Source organism: Gorilla gorilla, chromosome 3 (genome assembly GCF_029281585.2).
Source record: "Gorilla gorilla gorilla isolate KB3781 chromosome 3, NHGRI_mGorGor1-v2.1_pri, whole genome shotgun sequence".
In the NCBI taxonomy this organism is placed as follows: Eukaryota; Metazoa; Chordata; class Mammalia; order Primates; family Hominidae; genus Gorilla; species Gorilla gorilla.
The window spans coordinates 96683189-96701335 of record NC_073227.2 but is presented as its reverse complement, the minus strand read 5'-3'; the positions used below and the strand labels follow the sequence as shown (position 1 = coordinate 96701335).

General features: G+C 39.5%; 1 protein-coding gene across 1 annotated transcript in view; it reads right to left on the bottom strand.

Moving 5' to 3' along the window:
• The window catches only part of SHROOM3 (shroom family member 3), a 349443-nt gene extending 332608 nt beyond the window's left edge, over window positions 1–16835 (bottom strand). The window contains exon 1 of the mRNA XM_055384545.2: window positions 15843–16835. Coding sequence (XP_055240520.2) covers window positions 15843–16010 — 168 coding nt within the window. The 5' untranslated portion in view covers window positions 16011–16835. The remainder of the gene's footprint in view (window positions 1–15842) is intronic.
• Between the last annotated feature and the right edge of the window lie 1312 nt (window positions 16836–18147).

Sequence of the window (18147 nt, the reverse complement as noted above, 5' to 3'; positions counted from 1 at the left end):
TTGTTATTTAAAAATCCCTTTTTGCCCTCACTGATTTAAAATTTCTGCTAGACATGGTGGCACACGCCTATAGTCCCAGCTACTCGAAGGCTGAGGCAGGAGGATGGCTTGAGCCCAAGAGTTCAAGGCTGCAGTGTACCATTATTGTGCCTGGAAATAACTTCTGTACTCTAGCCTGGGCAACATAGTGAGACTCTGTTTCTAAAAAAACCTTTAAAAATTCTTCTTTCATCCTATACTAAATTATTATATATCTAATGGGTCCATTTCTAAACTTTCAATTTTGTTTTGTGCTTCCAATGGCCAATTTCTTCCTGTCTCTCACTTTATTGAAGGTATCAGATTTTATTTAAGGTATAACTTACGTGCAGTAAAATGTGCAGATCTTAAGGAAACAGTTCAATGAGTTTTTGACAAATGCATATATCCACATAGCACATATCACTATTAAGATATAGAACATTTCCATCATCCCAGAAATTTAAAACTTTCACGCATCAAAAGGGCACTAGCGCACATCATCCCTTGTACCCTAGTCAGTCTCCAACCACAGAGGCAATGATTGGTCTGATTTCTTTCACCAATGACTGGTTTTAAAAATTTATATAAATGAAATAATTAAGAATATACGTTGTTGTGCCTGCTTTCTTTGATTCTGCACAAATTTTTTGCAGTTTATTGAATGGTGTAAATCACATCTTTATGATTCTTTGAATAATTAGGACTCTGTGACATGCTTTAGAGCTTCATTTTGGTTATTTTCCTCTACTATATTAAATTTCAGTTAATTAAATCAATACTGGCTGAGTGCAGTGGCTCACATCTGTAATCCCAGCACTTTGGGAGGCTGAGGCAGGTGGATCACCTGAGGTCAGGAGTTCAAGACCAGTCTGGCCAACATGGCGAAGCCCCATCTTTACTAAAAATACAAAAATTAGCCAGGCATGGTGGCAGGTGCCTGTAATCCCAGCTACTCAGGAGGCTGAGGCAGGAGAATGGTGTGAACCCAGGGGCAGAGGTTGCTATGAGCCAAGATTGTGCCACTTCACTCCAGCCTGTGCAAAAGATCTAAACTCCATCTCAAAAAAAAAAAAAATCAATACTAAATGGTTAACATGGTGGGTAATAATTTACTCTGTGGTTTACTATAATTTCTGTCTTTTTTTGTTCTTCTAATTTTTGTTACCAGAATAGAAGTAGTGTTTTTCTTTATGATTCATTGATTTTTACTATATTTACAGAGTTGGCAACTATCTACTTTCAGAACACCTAGTTTCAGAACATTTCCATTAAGAAACCTTGTACCCATTTATAGTCACTCTCTATTCCTATCCATAGCCTTAGGCAATCTTTCTTCTACTTTCTGTCCCTTTAGAATTGCCTTTTCTGGGTATCTCATATATGTGGAGTTAAATATGTTCCTTTGTGTCTCGTGTCTTTCACTGAGCATAATATTTTCAAAGTTCATACATGTTGTAACTCAGTTCCTTCTTCTTGCCAAATAGTATTCCATTATATGGCTATATCACATTTTGTTTATTCAGTTGATGGGCATTTGGATTTTTTCTATTTATGAAAAATTGTGAACAATGACGCTATGAACATTTGAGTATGAGTCTCTGTACAGATATATGTTTTTATTTCTGCTGGGTATATACTTCAGAGTAGAACTGTTGGGTGATATGGTAACTCTATGTTTAATATTTTAAGAAATGGTCATCTGTTTCTCCAAAGTGGCTGCACCATTTTACATTCCCACTTGCAATGTATGAAAAAGTATACTTTTAATCTCTCTGAAATGACAGCATAATAGGACAAACCAAGCAATTTTGACCAAAAAGAAAGCATATTTTTCTCTGCTTGGAAGATGGAAGGAGAGGAGATGATTTTCTTCTGTGCTGCTTTTTGAATCTCTTATTTCCTGTTCCACAGCCTCCCTGGAGCTAGAGCAGGCATGAATGTGTTCGGCAATCAATGGAGTTAAAACGAACACTAAGTTGCCAAGGCCTCCCTCATTATGATGAAATACCCCTCCCTGTGCTCACACACACATACAACCTCAATTTTTAAAACCACTTGTTAATTCTTAATACAAAGAGTAAAACACTTATCTTCCTCACCTTCTATTTTTTAATAGAGCATATGTTTCTCTATTATTCACAGTTCAGACTGCTACAAAAATGCTTTAACTAAAAGAAGGAACAATGCCTTTCACATTATTATATTCAAATATGAATTTAGAAAAGAGAGGACTGGAAGCATATTTAGTTTCTCTTTAACTGCCAATTTCATATAACTGACAACATGAATTATATGACACAAAATCTATTCATTATTCTATCCATTCAAGATCAAGCTGAGGTTTAAAGCAGACTAATGGCTGTCACATGAAGCTACTGTTCGTCAGTCTTCAGTGAACTCAAGCAAAAAACAAGGAAATTGGAAATGGACAACATAGTGAGTCAAAGAATATTCACATTGTGGGGAAGCAGCCCCTGAAGAAAAGAAGCTTCTTGTGTGGAATTTGGCAGTGGTACAAGTTATTCAAGGAAACGCATGCTAGTGTTAAAAAGTTATTCTGTTATTTCAAGGGCAGGTAGGTCGGAAACTATGTCATATTCTATTGCCTGCTTAGGTGCAAAACTTCACACCACTACCACATTATATTGTCAAATATTCTGGACTTAAAAAAAACAGTTACGTATCCACTTTTGTTTTCAGTCTATGTTGTAGTATAAGTTGAGTAAGAAAAGAAGCAATATAAATAAAATTCTAGAAAAGAATTTCTCTCCTCAGAGATCCCCCAAATGAATAATTTTCTCTATCTATTCTGTTCAAGGGGGTCACATTTTCCTTAACCCTTAACCTATAGAACAAAAGAGAACCTATAGAACAAGAGAGTGGATCCTACTCTCAGACGGGAGGGAGAAAATCTTGATTTCATTCAGAGATGCTTGATTCATTCAGAGAAATGAAGTGATGATAAAAGCAGAATGAGACTTTTCAGTCAATTCTGTGGAGAAAAGAGAAAACACACCCATCCCATGAGAGGGTGAAGACCGAAAGAGAGAACTACAAAATATCCTGTCTAGGGATGGATTTCCACTTTCCTTAGCACCCAAGAAAAGATTAGGTGTAAGATTCTATGGGATTCCTTCCACTTGAATTCCATAGTACAGTGCAATGCTCCAAAGATCACAGATTTTGGAAACAGATAGATCTACATTAGTCTTTAGGGTCTGGCTATCCCTTAGTAAGCATTCTCTAAATGGTGGTCATCTTAGTTTGGATTTCCTCAGAAACAGACCCTGAAACAAGACTTCAAATGCAAGTAGTTTACCTGGGGGTAAAGAAAGCTGACAAGGAAGTGGGAACATGAGGTAGAAAAGGGAAGGCAGCTGACATAGATGTTTGATCAAGCCAGCTACAACTGTGGGCAACTGGAGTTGGATTCTGAAGAAATTCTAGGTGCTAGTGGAAAACATACACCTTAGAGTTATCCCATCTGAGAGATAAAAGAACTAAGCTGCTTACGTACCAACTCCAGTTGGTCATGGAGGGTTGCTCTTGGTGTCATTACTGTGGCAAAGGGCTTCCAAGCAAAGAATTGCAGATGCTGACAGCTGGAAGTCCAGCCAATGCACACAGAAATGAAGGTGAGGAAATGTGGACGGGTCAGTTGCAGTGGTATAAGAAGAAAAAAGGAGAACATGCTCCTTTAGGGTGCAGTGACCTCATCTTCTGTTGTTTCCCAGTGCTGTCAGATTTTAGGCACTCAATAAATGATGTGTTGACTAAATATGATAACTAATGAATGAAATGAGTTAGCTTTAAATCTTGGCTCCATCTTTTATGAAAAACCTCTTTCCTCATATATAAAAACAAATCTCATTCCACAAAATAATAAATAAAAGAATCTAACATAGTACCTGACCCACAGCAGAGACTGACACATATAAATAATGCTCTATAAATAATTCTATTTATTTAAATATAAATAATGTATTTTTTTCTTTTTTATACCATGGAATCCTCCTCTGTTTATTTTGCCTTCTCTGTTAAAGAAGCAAGGTGGCAGTAGTACTTTGCAGGGCCTGAGTTCAGAAATTTGCAATACGTGTTGGCCCACTGGAGGGGGTCTACACCAACTGTCCTTCTTAAAGGTCAAATTTATTGACTTACATACGTAGGGGAAACTGTGATAGTAACGCTTGCAAGGGAGTGCCAACAACTGATTTAATTGTAGACTTTGAGCCAAGAGCACCACCATGCAACTATGAATGTAGTCCTAAAGAATAACACTCATTCTCTTAACCTTCCTCCTGCTGCCTTACACTTAGATCAATGGCTGCCTTGTTTTTGCCCTGCTACTCACTAGCTGATACTCAAAAGTAAAAATATAAAAAATAAACAAAAGCAAAAGCAAAGCATGAGAGAAAAGAGTCTATTTTCTGCCTTCTCATTCTCAAAAGTTTGCACACTCTCCTATTCTTTTAATTGTCTATCTCAACGCCCAACATGTATATTTATTTCTGGAATGCAGCCAGATCCTGGGTCTGAATTCCAGAAGCTCATTTCCCAGTTTCCATGAGACAAGGCCTCAAAAATGTGAACCTCTCAGAGGACACATGCAAGATGATAAAAGCTTACATTGTACCCACACAACTTCTTTCATTAAAAATTTTAACTTTTCAAAGGAAAAGAGAAAGGCAATTGATTCTAGAGTCCAATTTTTCTTCTTACCTTCTAGCAAATGTGTGGCTCAGGATACACTTTAATATACAAAGTGCTAAGCACTTTGACTAACCTGAAGAATGCTTATTTCCACTTAAATTGCCTGGGTTTTGACTTCAAATTCATGTCACAATGATTTTTAAATTTTGAGATCTTTAGAATACTAGGATCTGTCTGTACCAGGTTTCCAGGAACCAAGAATGAGTGAGAGATGAGGCCAATTGAGCCAAGACCCTAGCAGGTAGCAATGGCTTTGAGGGTAACAACTGTACGTGAAGTTCCCAGGATCGTGCCAAGAGAGTGTACTATTAGGAAAGCCGGAGAGTAGGCCTTGCAGGGAAAGTGAATGCTAGTGACCATCATGAAACCAGAGCAGACAGATTGAGCGTGGACACAGCCAACTCAGCAGTAGATGAAGCTGGATGAGCACAGCAGATGTACTACATTTTGAACTAAGCAAGGGCTAGAAAGGGACAAACAAAATGAGATAAAGTTTGGTGTAACGAGCACTCCTTCATAAAAGACCATTAGTTGTGGTGCCCAGCTCATAACCGGGGCTCATCAGCATGTCGGGAGGCATGAACCTAATGTGCCCCAGCAGATCATTGTTCTATCAGTTTGCAACTTATGTCTGATTCCCTCTTTTAACTGGTTTCAGTCCCTGTTAGCTTTAAACCATCTAACGTTCGTCTAGTATTTCTCCTTGAGTACCAGGCCTTGGGGGTTGAGGTTTTTTCATGGCCTATCCATGTGATGGGATATACCCCACCCAAACAATCAGAGTGGTCAGAGTCTAGCAGAAGTAAAAAGCAGCAGGAAGCAGCACCTGGGAAGATGCAGAGAGCCCAGTTGAACTCTCAGTGTTAATAGAAGTAGATGTGCACCCCCCGCCGGCCATTTCACCGAGCAGGGCACCTTAAGGATGCCACCAAGTTGACTGACTGTTGCACACAGTTCATGCATTCCACTTTTTTTTTTCTTTCTACCAGTTTATCAAGATATGGGGTAACACAGATGGAAGGGTTCTTTGGCATCACAAAGTGACAATGCAGTTTTTACTTTGAAAGAAATTTTTCAGGCTGAAAGTTAAAAAGGTCTTAGATGTGTACCTTAGTAGTTTTATGACCTTCAGCAAGAGTCCAGTCTCTCCATCTATAGGACTTCCCAGAGTTTCGTAATGCTTACATGAGCTAGCATGCCTGTTACAGAGCAGGACCTCAGTCAAGTTACTTACAGTACGGTGATAAAAGCAACCCAGGAAGTCTTGTCAATTGAGAGTGAAAAATAACCTAAGAGATCAAGAGTTATGGGGTGGAAGGGGAAAACTCTCCCAACAGCAAAGAGAGTATTTACTGTTTCTTTGTGCATCATTCCCTAAGTTACTATGACGTTGACAGTTGTCTTTTGGTTAACAGTTGTCTTTTGGAAAGCCCTGTCCTGTTGTAGACCCAGGAAGTGCCTTAGAAATGTACATGAGAGGGAGGAAGAAGATGGCTTTAAGAGCCAGTACTAAAAACCTCCCAGGGTTTAAGTACCTGCCATGGGTCTGTCCATTTCACCATGAATAGAGAAAGACTCTTGGTGCGATCTACCCTCACACCCTGCATTTAGATCCAGTCCAAAGTCCTTTCCACAGCCTGCAAGGCCTTATGTGATCTGACCTCAGCCTACCTTTCCATTTTTCATACTACTCTCTCGCTTACTGTACTCCAATAACACTGAGTTTCTTTTTGTTTCTAGAACTTTCTAAGACTCTCCTACCTCAGCCCAACTTACAAACCTCTTTGCATGTCTGGCTTCTTATTTCTTATTAGGTCTTGGCTCAAATGTCATCTCCTCAGAAAACCCTTCTCTAATCACCATGTGGCATACCTCTACCTCACAGACACTATCACTCTGGAACATATTGTATTGGGTTTTTTTTTTCTTAATAATACTTACCACACCCTGAAATTAGCATATACAAACATGTTTATTGCCAGTCCCCTTCTGTTGGAATATAAGCTCTATGATGGCAGGGAATAATCTGTTCAGTGTTTCAGTGTGAGGTAGCAACTGCTGGCCATGATACAGAAAATCAGCCAAGTATCATCTTTGGCATATGAGTTGCCTACCTATGCTGGATACCTACAAAGCACTATTGCATAGCTTATACTATGTTGGATACTTATAACAACTTCATTAGGTAAGAATGTTCCTTTTTTTTTTTTTTTTTGAGACAATGTCTGGCTCTGTCACCTGGCTACAGTGCAGTAGCACAATCTTGGCTCACTGTAATCTCCACCTCCTGGGCTCAAGCGATCCTCCCACCTCAGCCTCCTGAGTAGCTGGGACCACAGGCATACACCCCTATGCCTGGCAAATTTTTGTATTTTTTGTAGAGACAGGGTTTTGCCATGTTGCCCAAGCTGGTTTTGAACTCCTGGACTCAAATGATCCACCTGACTCATCCTCCCAAAGTGCTAGGATTACAGGTGTGAGCCACCATGCCTGGTGCCTTTGAAAGATGAGAAAACTGGCCGGGCGTGGTGGCTCATGCCTGTAATCCCAGTACTTTGGGAGGCCGAAGCAGGCGGATCACGAAGTCAGGAGTTCAAGACCAGCCTGACCAATATGGTGAAACCCCATCTCTACTAAAAATACAAAAATTAGCCAGGCATGGTGGCCCATGCCTGTAGTCCCAGCTACTTGGGAGGCTAAGGCAGGAGAATCGCTTGAACCCGGGAGGTGGAGGTTGCAGTGAGCCAAGATCATCGTGTCACTGCACTCCAGCCTGGGCGACAGAGCAAGACTCCGTCTCAAAAAAAAAAAGAAAGAAAGAAAGAAAGAAAGAAAGATGAGGAAACTGGAAACTGAGGTTCAAGAAGGCTGTTACTTTCCATGGTCACATAGCCAGTAAAAGCTAGGGTAGAAATAAAACTTGTTTATTCCCACTCAGAGCCCTATATTGTCTGGGATGTAAGCTTTTTTCTATGCTGGAAAACCTCACTTAAAATGAAAATATATATATATATATACATATATATAACATAGAAATTACAAATATAAATTAATATACATGCACCAAAGAGCATTCAAAAATAAAGGTTTAGGCCAGGCGTGGTGGATCACTCCTGCAATCTCAGCACTTAGGGAGGTTGAGGTGGGCAGATCACTTGAGCTGAGGAGTTTGAGACCAGCCTGGGAAACATAGCAAAACCCCACCTCTACAAAAATTAGCCGGGTGTGGTGCTGTCCACCTTTAATCCCAGCTACTTGGGAGGCTGAGGTAAGAAGATCACCTCAGCCCAGGGAGGTCAAGGCTGCAATGAGCTGTGATCATGCCACTGCACTCTAGCCTAGGTGACAGAATGAAGTCTTGTCTCAAAATAAATAAATAATCTCATAAATCTCCAAGAAAAAAATACGCTGAAAATGGAGAAGAAAACAAATAGATATTGAGGAATGAAAAAATGTAGTTGACATAAGTGCAAATTCAGGTTCAGATGCCCAGGACAGAGTGTTCTGTACATCAGTCTGCCAAATCAGGAAAGCTTCCTCTGGAGGCAGAAAAGAATCACTTCCATTCTACAAACCAAGATCCACAGCATACCCATGTAGCCTTTGTGGAGAAAGTCATTAGAAGAGGGGGAGAAACAGTGCTTAGATTTAGTAGAGAATCTTCGTCTCATTTTGTTTCATTGAGAAGTGCCTGGGATGTCAGAGCACAAGAGATGGATGGACTCCTGGGATGAACCAAGTGGGAGAACAAGGACTCTGCACTGCGGCCCTTTGGATAAGATGTTCACTGTTTGGAACTACATCAAAGGGAGAGATGTGGAAGAGTCTGTCTATGGATTAGTTAAGATCCAGCATGTCCTTTGAGGTTTTGTTTTTTCAAAAATTGATAGAAAGTCTCTCATTATGCCTCTCCAATCACACTGTGGGCTCACTAAAATGAGATGAATATTTCTTAAAATAAATTGTGTCCCCTGCATAGGAGGCAAACCCTTGGGAATCTATTAGCTGTGAAAGAAAGCAGAGTTCTTGCTGATGCTAAGACCCATTTGGTACAGCATGTCAGCATGCTACTTGAATAAAAGTTATTTCCAACAACATTGATAGGAAATATCAAAATTAATTTGTGCTAAAAAATGCGTAAGACTTTAACTAAAATAATAGTTAATTTTTAAAGGTTTAAAAGTTAAAGAAAAACATGAGTTTCCCTTTTTTCTCAATCTAATTCAATTCAACAGACATTTACCAAACATTACATATGTGCATATGAAAGACATGGTCAGACTGAGCCCAACTTAACCTGCTTGCCTTAGTTTTTAAACAGGTTTTTCTAGTAACCTGTGTGCACACTGGCCTAGGTAGCTTCTAACAAAGATTTTTAAGAATATCCTCTCTAATACTTATCTTCCTCTTTATTCATTCACATTTTCATTTTCATAATTGTTACGTATAGTTTAAGCACCACGAATAATAAAAAGAAAAGGAGGAAGGAAAGAAGGGAAGGGGAGAGAGAGAGAGAAAAGGAATCAATGAAGGGTCTTTAGCTTCTGGAAGGTAACAGTCTAACAGGGGAGCTAGGATTCATAGAAAAGTATAAAGGGTGGGGCCGGGCACGGTGACTCACGCCTGTAATCTCAGCACTTTGGGAGGCCGAGGTGGGCGGATCACAAGGTAAGGAGATCGAGACCATCCTGGCTAACACGGTGAAACCCTGTCTCTACTAAAAATACAAAAAGTTAGCCAGGCGTGGTGGCGGACGCCTATAGTCCCTGCTACTCAGGAGGCTGAGGGAGGAGAATGGCGTGAACCCGGGAGGTGGAGCTTACAGTGACCCGAGATCGCACCACTGCACTCCAGCCTGGGCGACAGAGCAAGACTCTGTCTCCAAAAAAAAAAAAAAACTATAAAGGGCACAATCAGAGAAAGCAATTACTTCCTTACTAGCTGGGGCTTTACATACACACAGATACACACATACTCTCAATTTGCTAAGACTGAAACCATCTTGGCAACTTTTTTTGCATCTCAGTTTTCTCTCTGTGTACGAAGAAAGTTATTACATGATTGCTAATTTTCCTATAGCTGTACAATCCTATAAGTCATTTAACATTTATTAAGCATTTGCTATGTGTAAATGAGAAAGATTTTGCTAAGAGAAGAAATATATACAGCATGAGTAAAACCCATCTGGCCTTAACGAGTACAATTTATTGGCAGGACGCCAAATGCAAACAACTACCTTTATAGGACCTTTATATACCCGTATAATAAAAAGCCACTGGGAAGCGGAGTGGGGTGGCTCACGCCTGTAATCTCGGAATTTTGGGAGGCCGAGGTAGGCACATCACTCGAGGTTGGGAGCTTGAGACCAGCCTCACCAACATAGAGAAACCCCGTCTCTACTAAAAATACAAAATTAACTGGGTGTGGTGGCACATGCCTGTAATCCCAGCTACTTGGGAGGCTGAGGCAGGAGAATCGCTTGAACCCAGGAGGCAGAGGTTGCAGTGAGCCGAGATCGTGCCATTGCACTCCAGCCTGGGCAACAAGAGCGAAACTCTATCTCAAAAACAAAAAATAATAATTAAAATTAAAAAGCCACTGGGGAGATAAGAGGAGAGAAGAATGAATGCAAAGGCAGGACAAAGATAGATTGAACAATAAGGGAAGAAACAAACTAGCTGAAGAGCAGCAGAGAGATGAGGCTACCCTAGTAGGAAGGGCAAAGGATGTTAAAGGAAAAAGCAAGAAAGGGAAAAAGTCAGAAAGGATTGGCTATTTTAAAAGGTCAGAATAACAAGCTGATCTAATGTGGTAGTTGGAAGGAGACGAAAAAGATGACTTTGGGTCCTCAACCAGATCCAGGTCTTGGGGAACTGCCTAAAAATCCATTTCAAATTGAACTCAGGGGCTGGGCGCGGTGGCTCACGCCTGTAATCCCAACACTTTGGGAGGCCGAGGTGGGCGGATCACGAGGTCAGGAGATCGAGACCATCCTGGCTAACACAGTGAAACCCTGTCTCTACTAAAAATACAAAAAATTAGCCGGGCGTGTGGCAGGCGCCTGTAGTCCCAGCTACTTGGGAGGCTGAGGCACGAGAATGGCGTGAACCCAGGAGGCGGAGCTTGCAGTGAGCCGAGATCGCGCCACTGCACTGCACTCCAGCCTGGGCGACAGAGTGAGACTCTGTCTCAAAAACAAACAAACAAACAAACAAACAAAAAACAAATTGAACTCAGGACTGTGGCTGAAGAACTGGTAAAATGAGCCTTAAGCACCTCCCCCTCGCCTCCATAGATAAAGAATGGAAAGCTGTTGATGAAACAGAGTCAGTGAGTCAAGTCTTGGTGGACAAGGAGGCTAAGATTTGGATTGATAGAAAAAAGGTGGTGATATTACAGGTGGAGGAAGCAGTTTTGGAGAAGGAGAGGTGACAGTGTGGAAGATGGAACCAGCAAGATTTATAATGAGATGGCACAGAGATAGTCCAGCTAGAGCACAGATACCTTCCAGGGGAGTAGAAATCAGAAATATAGGCACTGAGGGAGGAGTGCTTTGACCAGCACATTGCTGAGTGTTGATGATGTAAGAGACAAAAGAGACCAGGGCAGTGTCCTACCTTTAAATTCTGAAGTCCATGTTTGAAAAGCACAAAGAAATGCCTCTACAGGTGGAGACACCATGAACATATTTGCCAAGAACAGCAGGTGTCCCCTTATTTTATGGGTCTTGAACTACTTAAAGCAGTTGACTGAGCAGTAGTCAGACCTATTTTATGGAATCTTATTGGACTATGTATTTTTTTAAATTCCCCCGAATAGATTTAAAAACTTATATAATGAAATATCAATCCCATATTTCACTCAGATAATAGCTCTAGAATCTAGAGAGAGCCAAATGTTCAGTAGGCAATGGAGACTGAATGGCATAGGGTGTGAAGCGCATGGACTCTGGAACCAGAATGCATGAGTTCAAATCCTGACTGCATCACTTAGTAGCTATGAGAGCTTCAGCAAGTTACTCAAATTAATTCTGGGTGCGTGTCCCACATATAACATTGGGATAAGAGTGTTACCCTCTCTGTGAAGTTGTGGAAATTAAATGGGTGAACACATGTAGATCTCTTGGAATAGAGCCTGGAACATCACAAACACTAAATAAGTACCGGCAGTTGCTGCTGTTGTTGTTTATGTTGTTACTTGGCTTATGAGCCCTGGGAGCAGGTGCATCTCTTCTGCAGGTGGAACTGCTTTTCTGAGCCACAATACAGAGTAAGTGAATCATAATAAAATCATGCCACCAACTTCCTGGACTATTGAATTACCTGAGCATCCACTTACAATGACAATTTTTAAAAAGTTACCCTTTCTTTTTGAAGTTCAGAGATTACAGAGGTGCTTTCCACAACCCCACCTTTCCTTTCCAAGGATATTAAATCCCAAAGAAAGCAATTCAAAAATGATTTATTCTATTGTTACCCTTTGTAGATCCTTTATGGCCATTCATTCTCCTGCCTCATTTATATCTAAAGAAAAATGATACTTCATTTATTATATTGCCATCCATAACCTGGCAGTTTATAGCTGCCTTGTAGAATGTGTATGTGCCTTTCATATGTGTGACTCAATGTGTACTATCCCTTCCCTTCCCCTACAATGGAGGGTCACCCTAACTTGGGAGAATAGTAGACATCTGGTTAGCAGTGTATGAGCTAATGTGCATTTTCTTTCATTGTCTTAGAGAGAAGATCTAGTATACGCATGATCAGCCACCACATTTCACTTTAGTCTCCTCCCTGGTACTGCCTTAATTACATAGACTTCTACCAATGCTAAAATGCCTGGTGGTAGGCAAAAGAATGCCCTGTCTCCCCTAAGACATCTGCATTCTAATCCCTGAAACCTGTGAATATGTCACGTTATTTAGCAAGGGTGAATTAAGGTTGCAAATACAATTAAGGCTATTAACCAGCTGATTTTAAAATAGGGAGATTATACAGGATTATCCTGGTAGGTCCAAGGTACTCACAAGAGGCCTTAAAAGTGAAAGAGAGAGGCAGTCAGAGGTCAGCTGCAGGGTGAGAAGGACTCAACCTGCTGTTGCAGACTTTGAAGATGGAGGAAGGGGACCATGAGCCAGGGAATGTGGGCAGCCTCTAGAAGCTAGACAGGGCAAGAAAACACATTTTCCCCTAGAGCCTCCAGCAAGGAACACAGCCCTGCTGACACACTGACTTTAGCTCAGTGAGATCTGTGTGAGGTGTGTCACCTACAGAACTGTAAGTTGTGTTGTTTTTAAGCCATAAGTTTGTAGTAATTTGTTACAGCAGCAATAGGAAACTAATACATGCCCCACATGGAGGTCTGCCTGGCATCCTCATCGGTTCTGTTTGGTCTTTTGCTTATTAATTCAGTAAAAGTTATTGAGTGCCTACTCTGTGCCAGGCACTGTGCTAGATCCTGAAAATGCAAAATGAGTAAGACACAGCCATGCCCTTTCATTTACTCAACAAATATTTGTGTACCTAGGCTCTGATTTAGATGTAATAGAGATGAAAAAAAAAATAGTCCCTGCCCTAAAAAGGCTCACAGACTTCTGAGAAGGCAATCAATGAAATAAAATTTTATGATTCAATGTGATACATGCACAATATGGAAGTGTAGAAGGGAGACCACGGAACTCAACTTGGGTGACATCAAGAAAACCTCAGAGAGAAGAAGAAATGGAGCTTTAAAGAGTTTGCCAGACAGACAACATGGGGGAAGATGTTCAAGAGCTTCAGAACAATGCGACTCTAGGAATGCAACAAGTGCAAATGAGGAATATTTAAACAGAGTTTAAAATTTTTTACTTCGTTTTAGTTACCTTTAATTGAAATAGAAATAGTCACATGTGACTGTGGGCTACCATATTGGACAGAGCACATTGGACCAGATTGGATCCTTGAAAGAAAGGAGATTGCCTTCTCTTTTCCCTCTTCTCTGCTTCTTACTGACTGGAAAGCAGATGTGGTGGCAAGTCACTTGGACCATGAAGATGAGATATCACTCCAGGATGGAAGTAAGAAAATAGAAGGAACTTGGGTCCCTGACATCATAGAGCCATCTTTTGGTTTGGCTTATGCTCAGACTGTTATGTCAGAGATATAAATTCCTATATTATTGTTATTTTGGATCTTTTTACAGCAGCCAGACCCATCTCCTACTACACATGTCTGCTAGAATAATGAAAAGCAATAATCATAATCTTTGCTAAGATTTTTTTGGAGCTCCTTCTGTGTACTAGACACTAAGCTAAATGCATGGTTGCCTTTAAACACAACCCATTAAAGTAGATAGTAGGATAGCCCCATTCTGCAGGTAAAATGGAGTCTTAGAGAAGCTGGCTCATTAGTGGCAGGATTAGACCTTTCTGTGAGCAAACTGTCAGATACTGTAGTGTATAGATACAGAATATTTTATCATTAAGGGACAGGCAAATTGTGTACAACTAGACTTTTTAAATGCCAAGACAATATTTATGTTCATTGCAGAATTATCTGTTGTTATTCAGCAACCATGCCCTCTTTCTTCCTGCAAAAAGAACCTCAAATCATTCAAACAGTGGGCAATGATTCCTTGACTTCAGGAAGAGTAGGTCCTTACTGTAGAAACCTGTGAAAGAAATCCTAATCAGTCTGTATTAATCACTGGCATTTCTTACCAGTGATTGGCCTAAAGACAGGCATAGGGTACAGTTCTGGTTAATGAGATGTAAGCAAAGGTCTAATGAGAAACAAAAAGCCAAAAACCTGTCTGGAATGAAGATGCAATCAATGCTGGAGTTGTGGGATCCATCATGCAACCATGAAGACAAAGCCAACATCATAAGAATGGCAGAGTGGAGAGATAAGTGGGGTCCTTGATCACATTATTGAGCTACTGCTCCCCTTGCCTGGAAAATCTACCTCCAAACTTCTTGTAATATGAGAAAAACAAACCCCAATTTACTGAGAGCCACTATAAACTTGGTTTTGAATTTTTTTCACAGGGGGAAGCCTTCCTAACTGACACACACGTATGCACATCCTTTTGTTTTACTTAAGAAAGTTAAGGAAAAGTCATACAACTTATAATGGTGTCCCGTGCACTCGTGGCTTATCACTGTGAAACCCAGTTCTCCCTGGCTCATCCACAGTAAGAATTACTTCAGTAATTTGAAAAATAACCTTTTGGAATTATTTCTGGGGATATGAAAAGTAACCTGAACCAATAACAGAGCTCAAATGCAATCCATATTACCTTCTTCCCACCCTCAAACTAAAAATTTTTTCTCCCTTAATTACAAATGTTTCTTGATGAATGCACATGTGTGAAAAGCCATTATAATCTATTGTATCAGACTATTAAATATTCTAAAAATTTTAAAGCAATATTATAACAAGTAATGTTAATCTGTAGTTTAAGAGAAAAATAGAAATATTAACCCCAGTACATAAATATTTCATTGGTATGACTACCCACACCAAAAGATAAATGAAGAATTGAGGTATGCTGCAGGATGACTAAGGTTTAAAAAGGGATTCAAATATACAGATAAATAGGAGAGGCAGAAATGTTTTGATCTTGAGTTATGCTGAAAGCTGATTTAACTCTCCTTTCTGAGTGTGGGGGGAAAAAGCAACACATGGTATTTATGCAATCTATTATCCAGAATTATAAGCAAATTTAAAATATTTTTAGATGCTATTTTCAGTTAAAGAGAGAAAAAGCAGATATTTTTGAAAGCATAAATATATACCATGCCACCATCTTAACGATGTTATTAATCTTTAATCTGATTTATAACTGAAAAGCTCATGTGGTAACTGATTGTATGCGATTTCATTCACAAAAAGAGAAGATTATCCATCAAATGGGCATATTTTTCTTCGGATTTCATAGAATAAATGAGCTAGACACATTTTTCTTTCAAATACCAGGCTATCCAAAATATTTCTAAATAATCAGAAAGGCATGAAACAGCAAATTAAGTTATATTAAGGCAGTTCTCATTATTTTGCATTTTTGACAAATCTGACAAGTTGAAAAAAACAATTTGAATAAAGGCAATATTGGAAAAAGAAACATACCTTAGAGATGATTAATGGTTCTCCGTGCTCCAGGCCACCTTTTAGAGTAAAACCCCAGGGAGCTCCTCCCTCCAGGAATGCCTCCAGATAAATGTACCTTCCCTTGGTGGCCGTGTTAGAGTTTAATGTGGCACTAGGCTTGTGGAAGTTTTCAGTGGTCCTCATCATGCCAAACACATGATCCCTCAAGTTAAATTTAAAACGCCTGAAGCAAATTCAGGCAAGCAGTGCTTCTACAGCACAAGTTGTCCCATCCTTCAGGACACACAATGGCCAAAAGAGAGGTTTGGAGAAGCAAATTCTTCCATACGTAAAATGTTCTTCCAAGCTGAACTCCAAGATGCTGAACCAGAAGGAATTTTCACTTCAACATTTCTGAATGTAAATCCTCCTCCAGGAATTCTGGGTTCTCACTGAAGCCCCCAAGTGGTATACATCTCTACTCCGTTCGTCAAAACTTCCTTCAGTGGCGCTCTGAAGATTGCTTTTTTGAGCTTTTATTTCACACATACACACACTAAAACCATTTCTGCCTATTTTACAGAGAAAATTAAAAGCATCTTACAATATAGTAAGAAAATCACAAATACTCAAAGGAATACCTCATTTTTGATTGATTATCAACCCTTTCTTCCTCTCGGAGTGAAATTTACCATTACAATAGCCTCCTCCCTCCCCAGAAGTAGCTTAAAAAGAAAGAAAGCACTTACTATGCTTCGGCTCACTTCAGAATTTTCTAACTTGTCCCGAAGAGACAGAGAAGCTGTGCTAAAACTTTTTACTTCTTTTTTTCAACAATCAGTTCATAGTTTGTTTCTTAGGAGAGAAAAAAAGCTTTTGCAGGATGTAGAGAAAATGAAAAAGCACGGTAAATTAATCCTCAATGGAAAAAATATGAAGGAGGCAGCTCAGTTCTTTTCTTTGGTATTTTCAGTGATGATCAGCCACTGCTGCGGCCGCCACAGCCACTTGCCTCCTCTTGAGAGAAAGAGTAAGGAAATTAGAGGAACATGGATTAAGGCGAAGTGAGGCATTGCAACCTTTCTGCACAGTAAGCACTGCCATGCAGAATTCAGCTCACCACAAAGACCTGACAATTCAAACAGTCTTACAGTTAATAACACGTAGAAAGTTAAAAACACTATACAGATGGCTAATTGCCAAGGAATAGAAAATAGTTCCTAGAATAGCCCCGCCTCGTACCAATTAAAGGAGAATTTCAGGGAGTGAGACATAGGCATTTGTGTTTTTAAAAACCCTCCAGGCAATTCTGCTGTGCAGCCAAGTTTGAGAAGCAACGCCTAAGTGATTTGGGTAAACGTTTAAGTACATGTCAAGGTGGTGGCACAAGGGCTTTTTTTTTCGTTAGAAGAAAATACTACCAAGTGTAATATATGAAATGGGACTTTCCAATCAAAGTTCTGCTTGTTTGACTCAATAAAAACAGGAGGTGGGGTTTTTTTTCTAGGTTTTCATTGTTATCTACTCCAAGATTGTTATCCACTCTTTAAATGAAAAGAAATCTACAATGCCTTGTGGGTAAGTACTAGGTACTCGGGAAAGAATGTTGTTCTGATTTCATGTTACCAGTGTCATTTTGTAATAATGTTATGTACAAATTTAACATTCATATTTTGTATTAAAAATTTGAACAGTAGAAGATAACCATATCTAACCCAGAAGCCTCAGCTATTTAGTTATTGGAACAGATTAGAATTACTTCCAGGTAATATATGTACTAAAACTTTTTTCTGTTTAAAAGTATGGGATAATGAGAATTAAGTTGAAAACTGAAGTTAAAAACTACTGTGGGGCTTGATAACAATTATTTTGGTGTTTGTACTTATAATTAATGAAAGGCTGATACAGAAAGGCAGGTATATGATATCAAACTACACGATATTTAATTTACAACACTGGACAGGTATTGTTTGATTTTCAATGGTAACTTCACTTGAAGGGCTCAAAGACAATAAAAAAAAAAAAAGTAAAACCTTATGTAATGGTAGTATGTGAATGGAAACATAAGGAAACCTAAGGTGCACCAAATGAAAGTATGTGGTAAAAATTGGCTGATTCTTAAGGGTAATTTATGCAATTTCTATTGTGGTTTTCTTTTACAGCTTAATTTGTAAGTTAGAATAAATGGAGAAACATTAGCTTTTCTTTCATTTCAAAGAACATATGTATTTTAAATAAAAGTCCTAGGTAAATGAACAGCTTTCTTTCTGAAAAAATTAATTTATGAGGCTCTTATTATGTTACTCCTGATACATTTTGTAAAAACTGGGATTTTACAGAATCC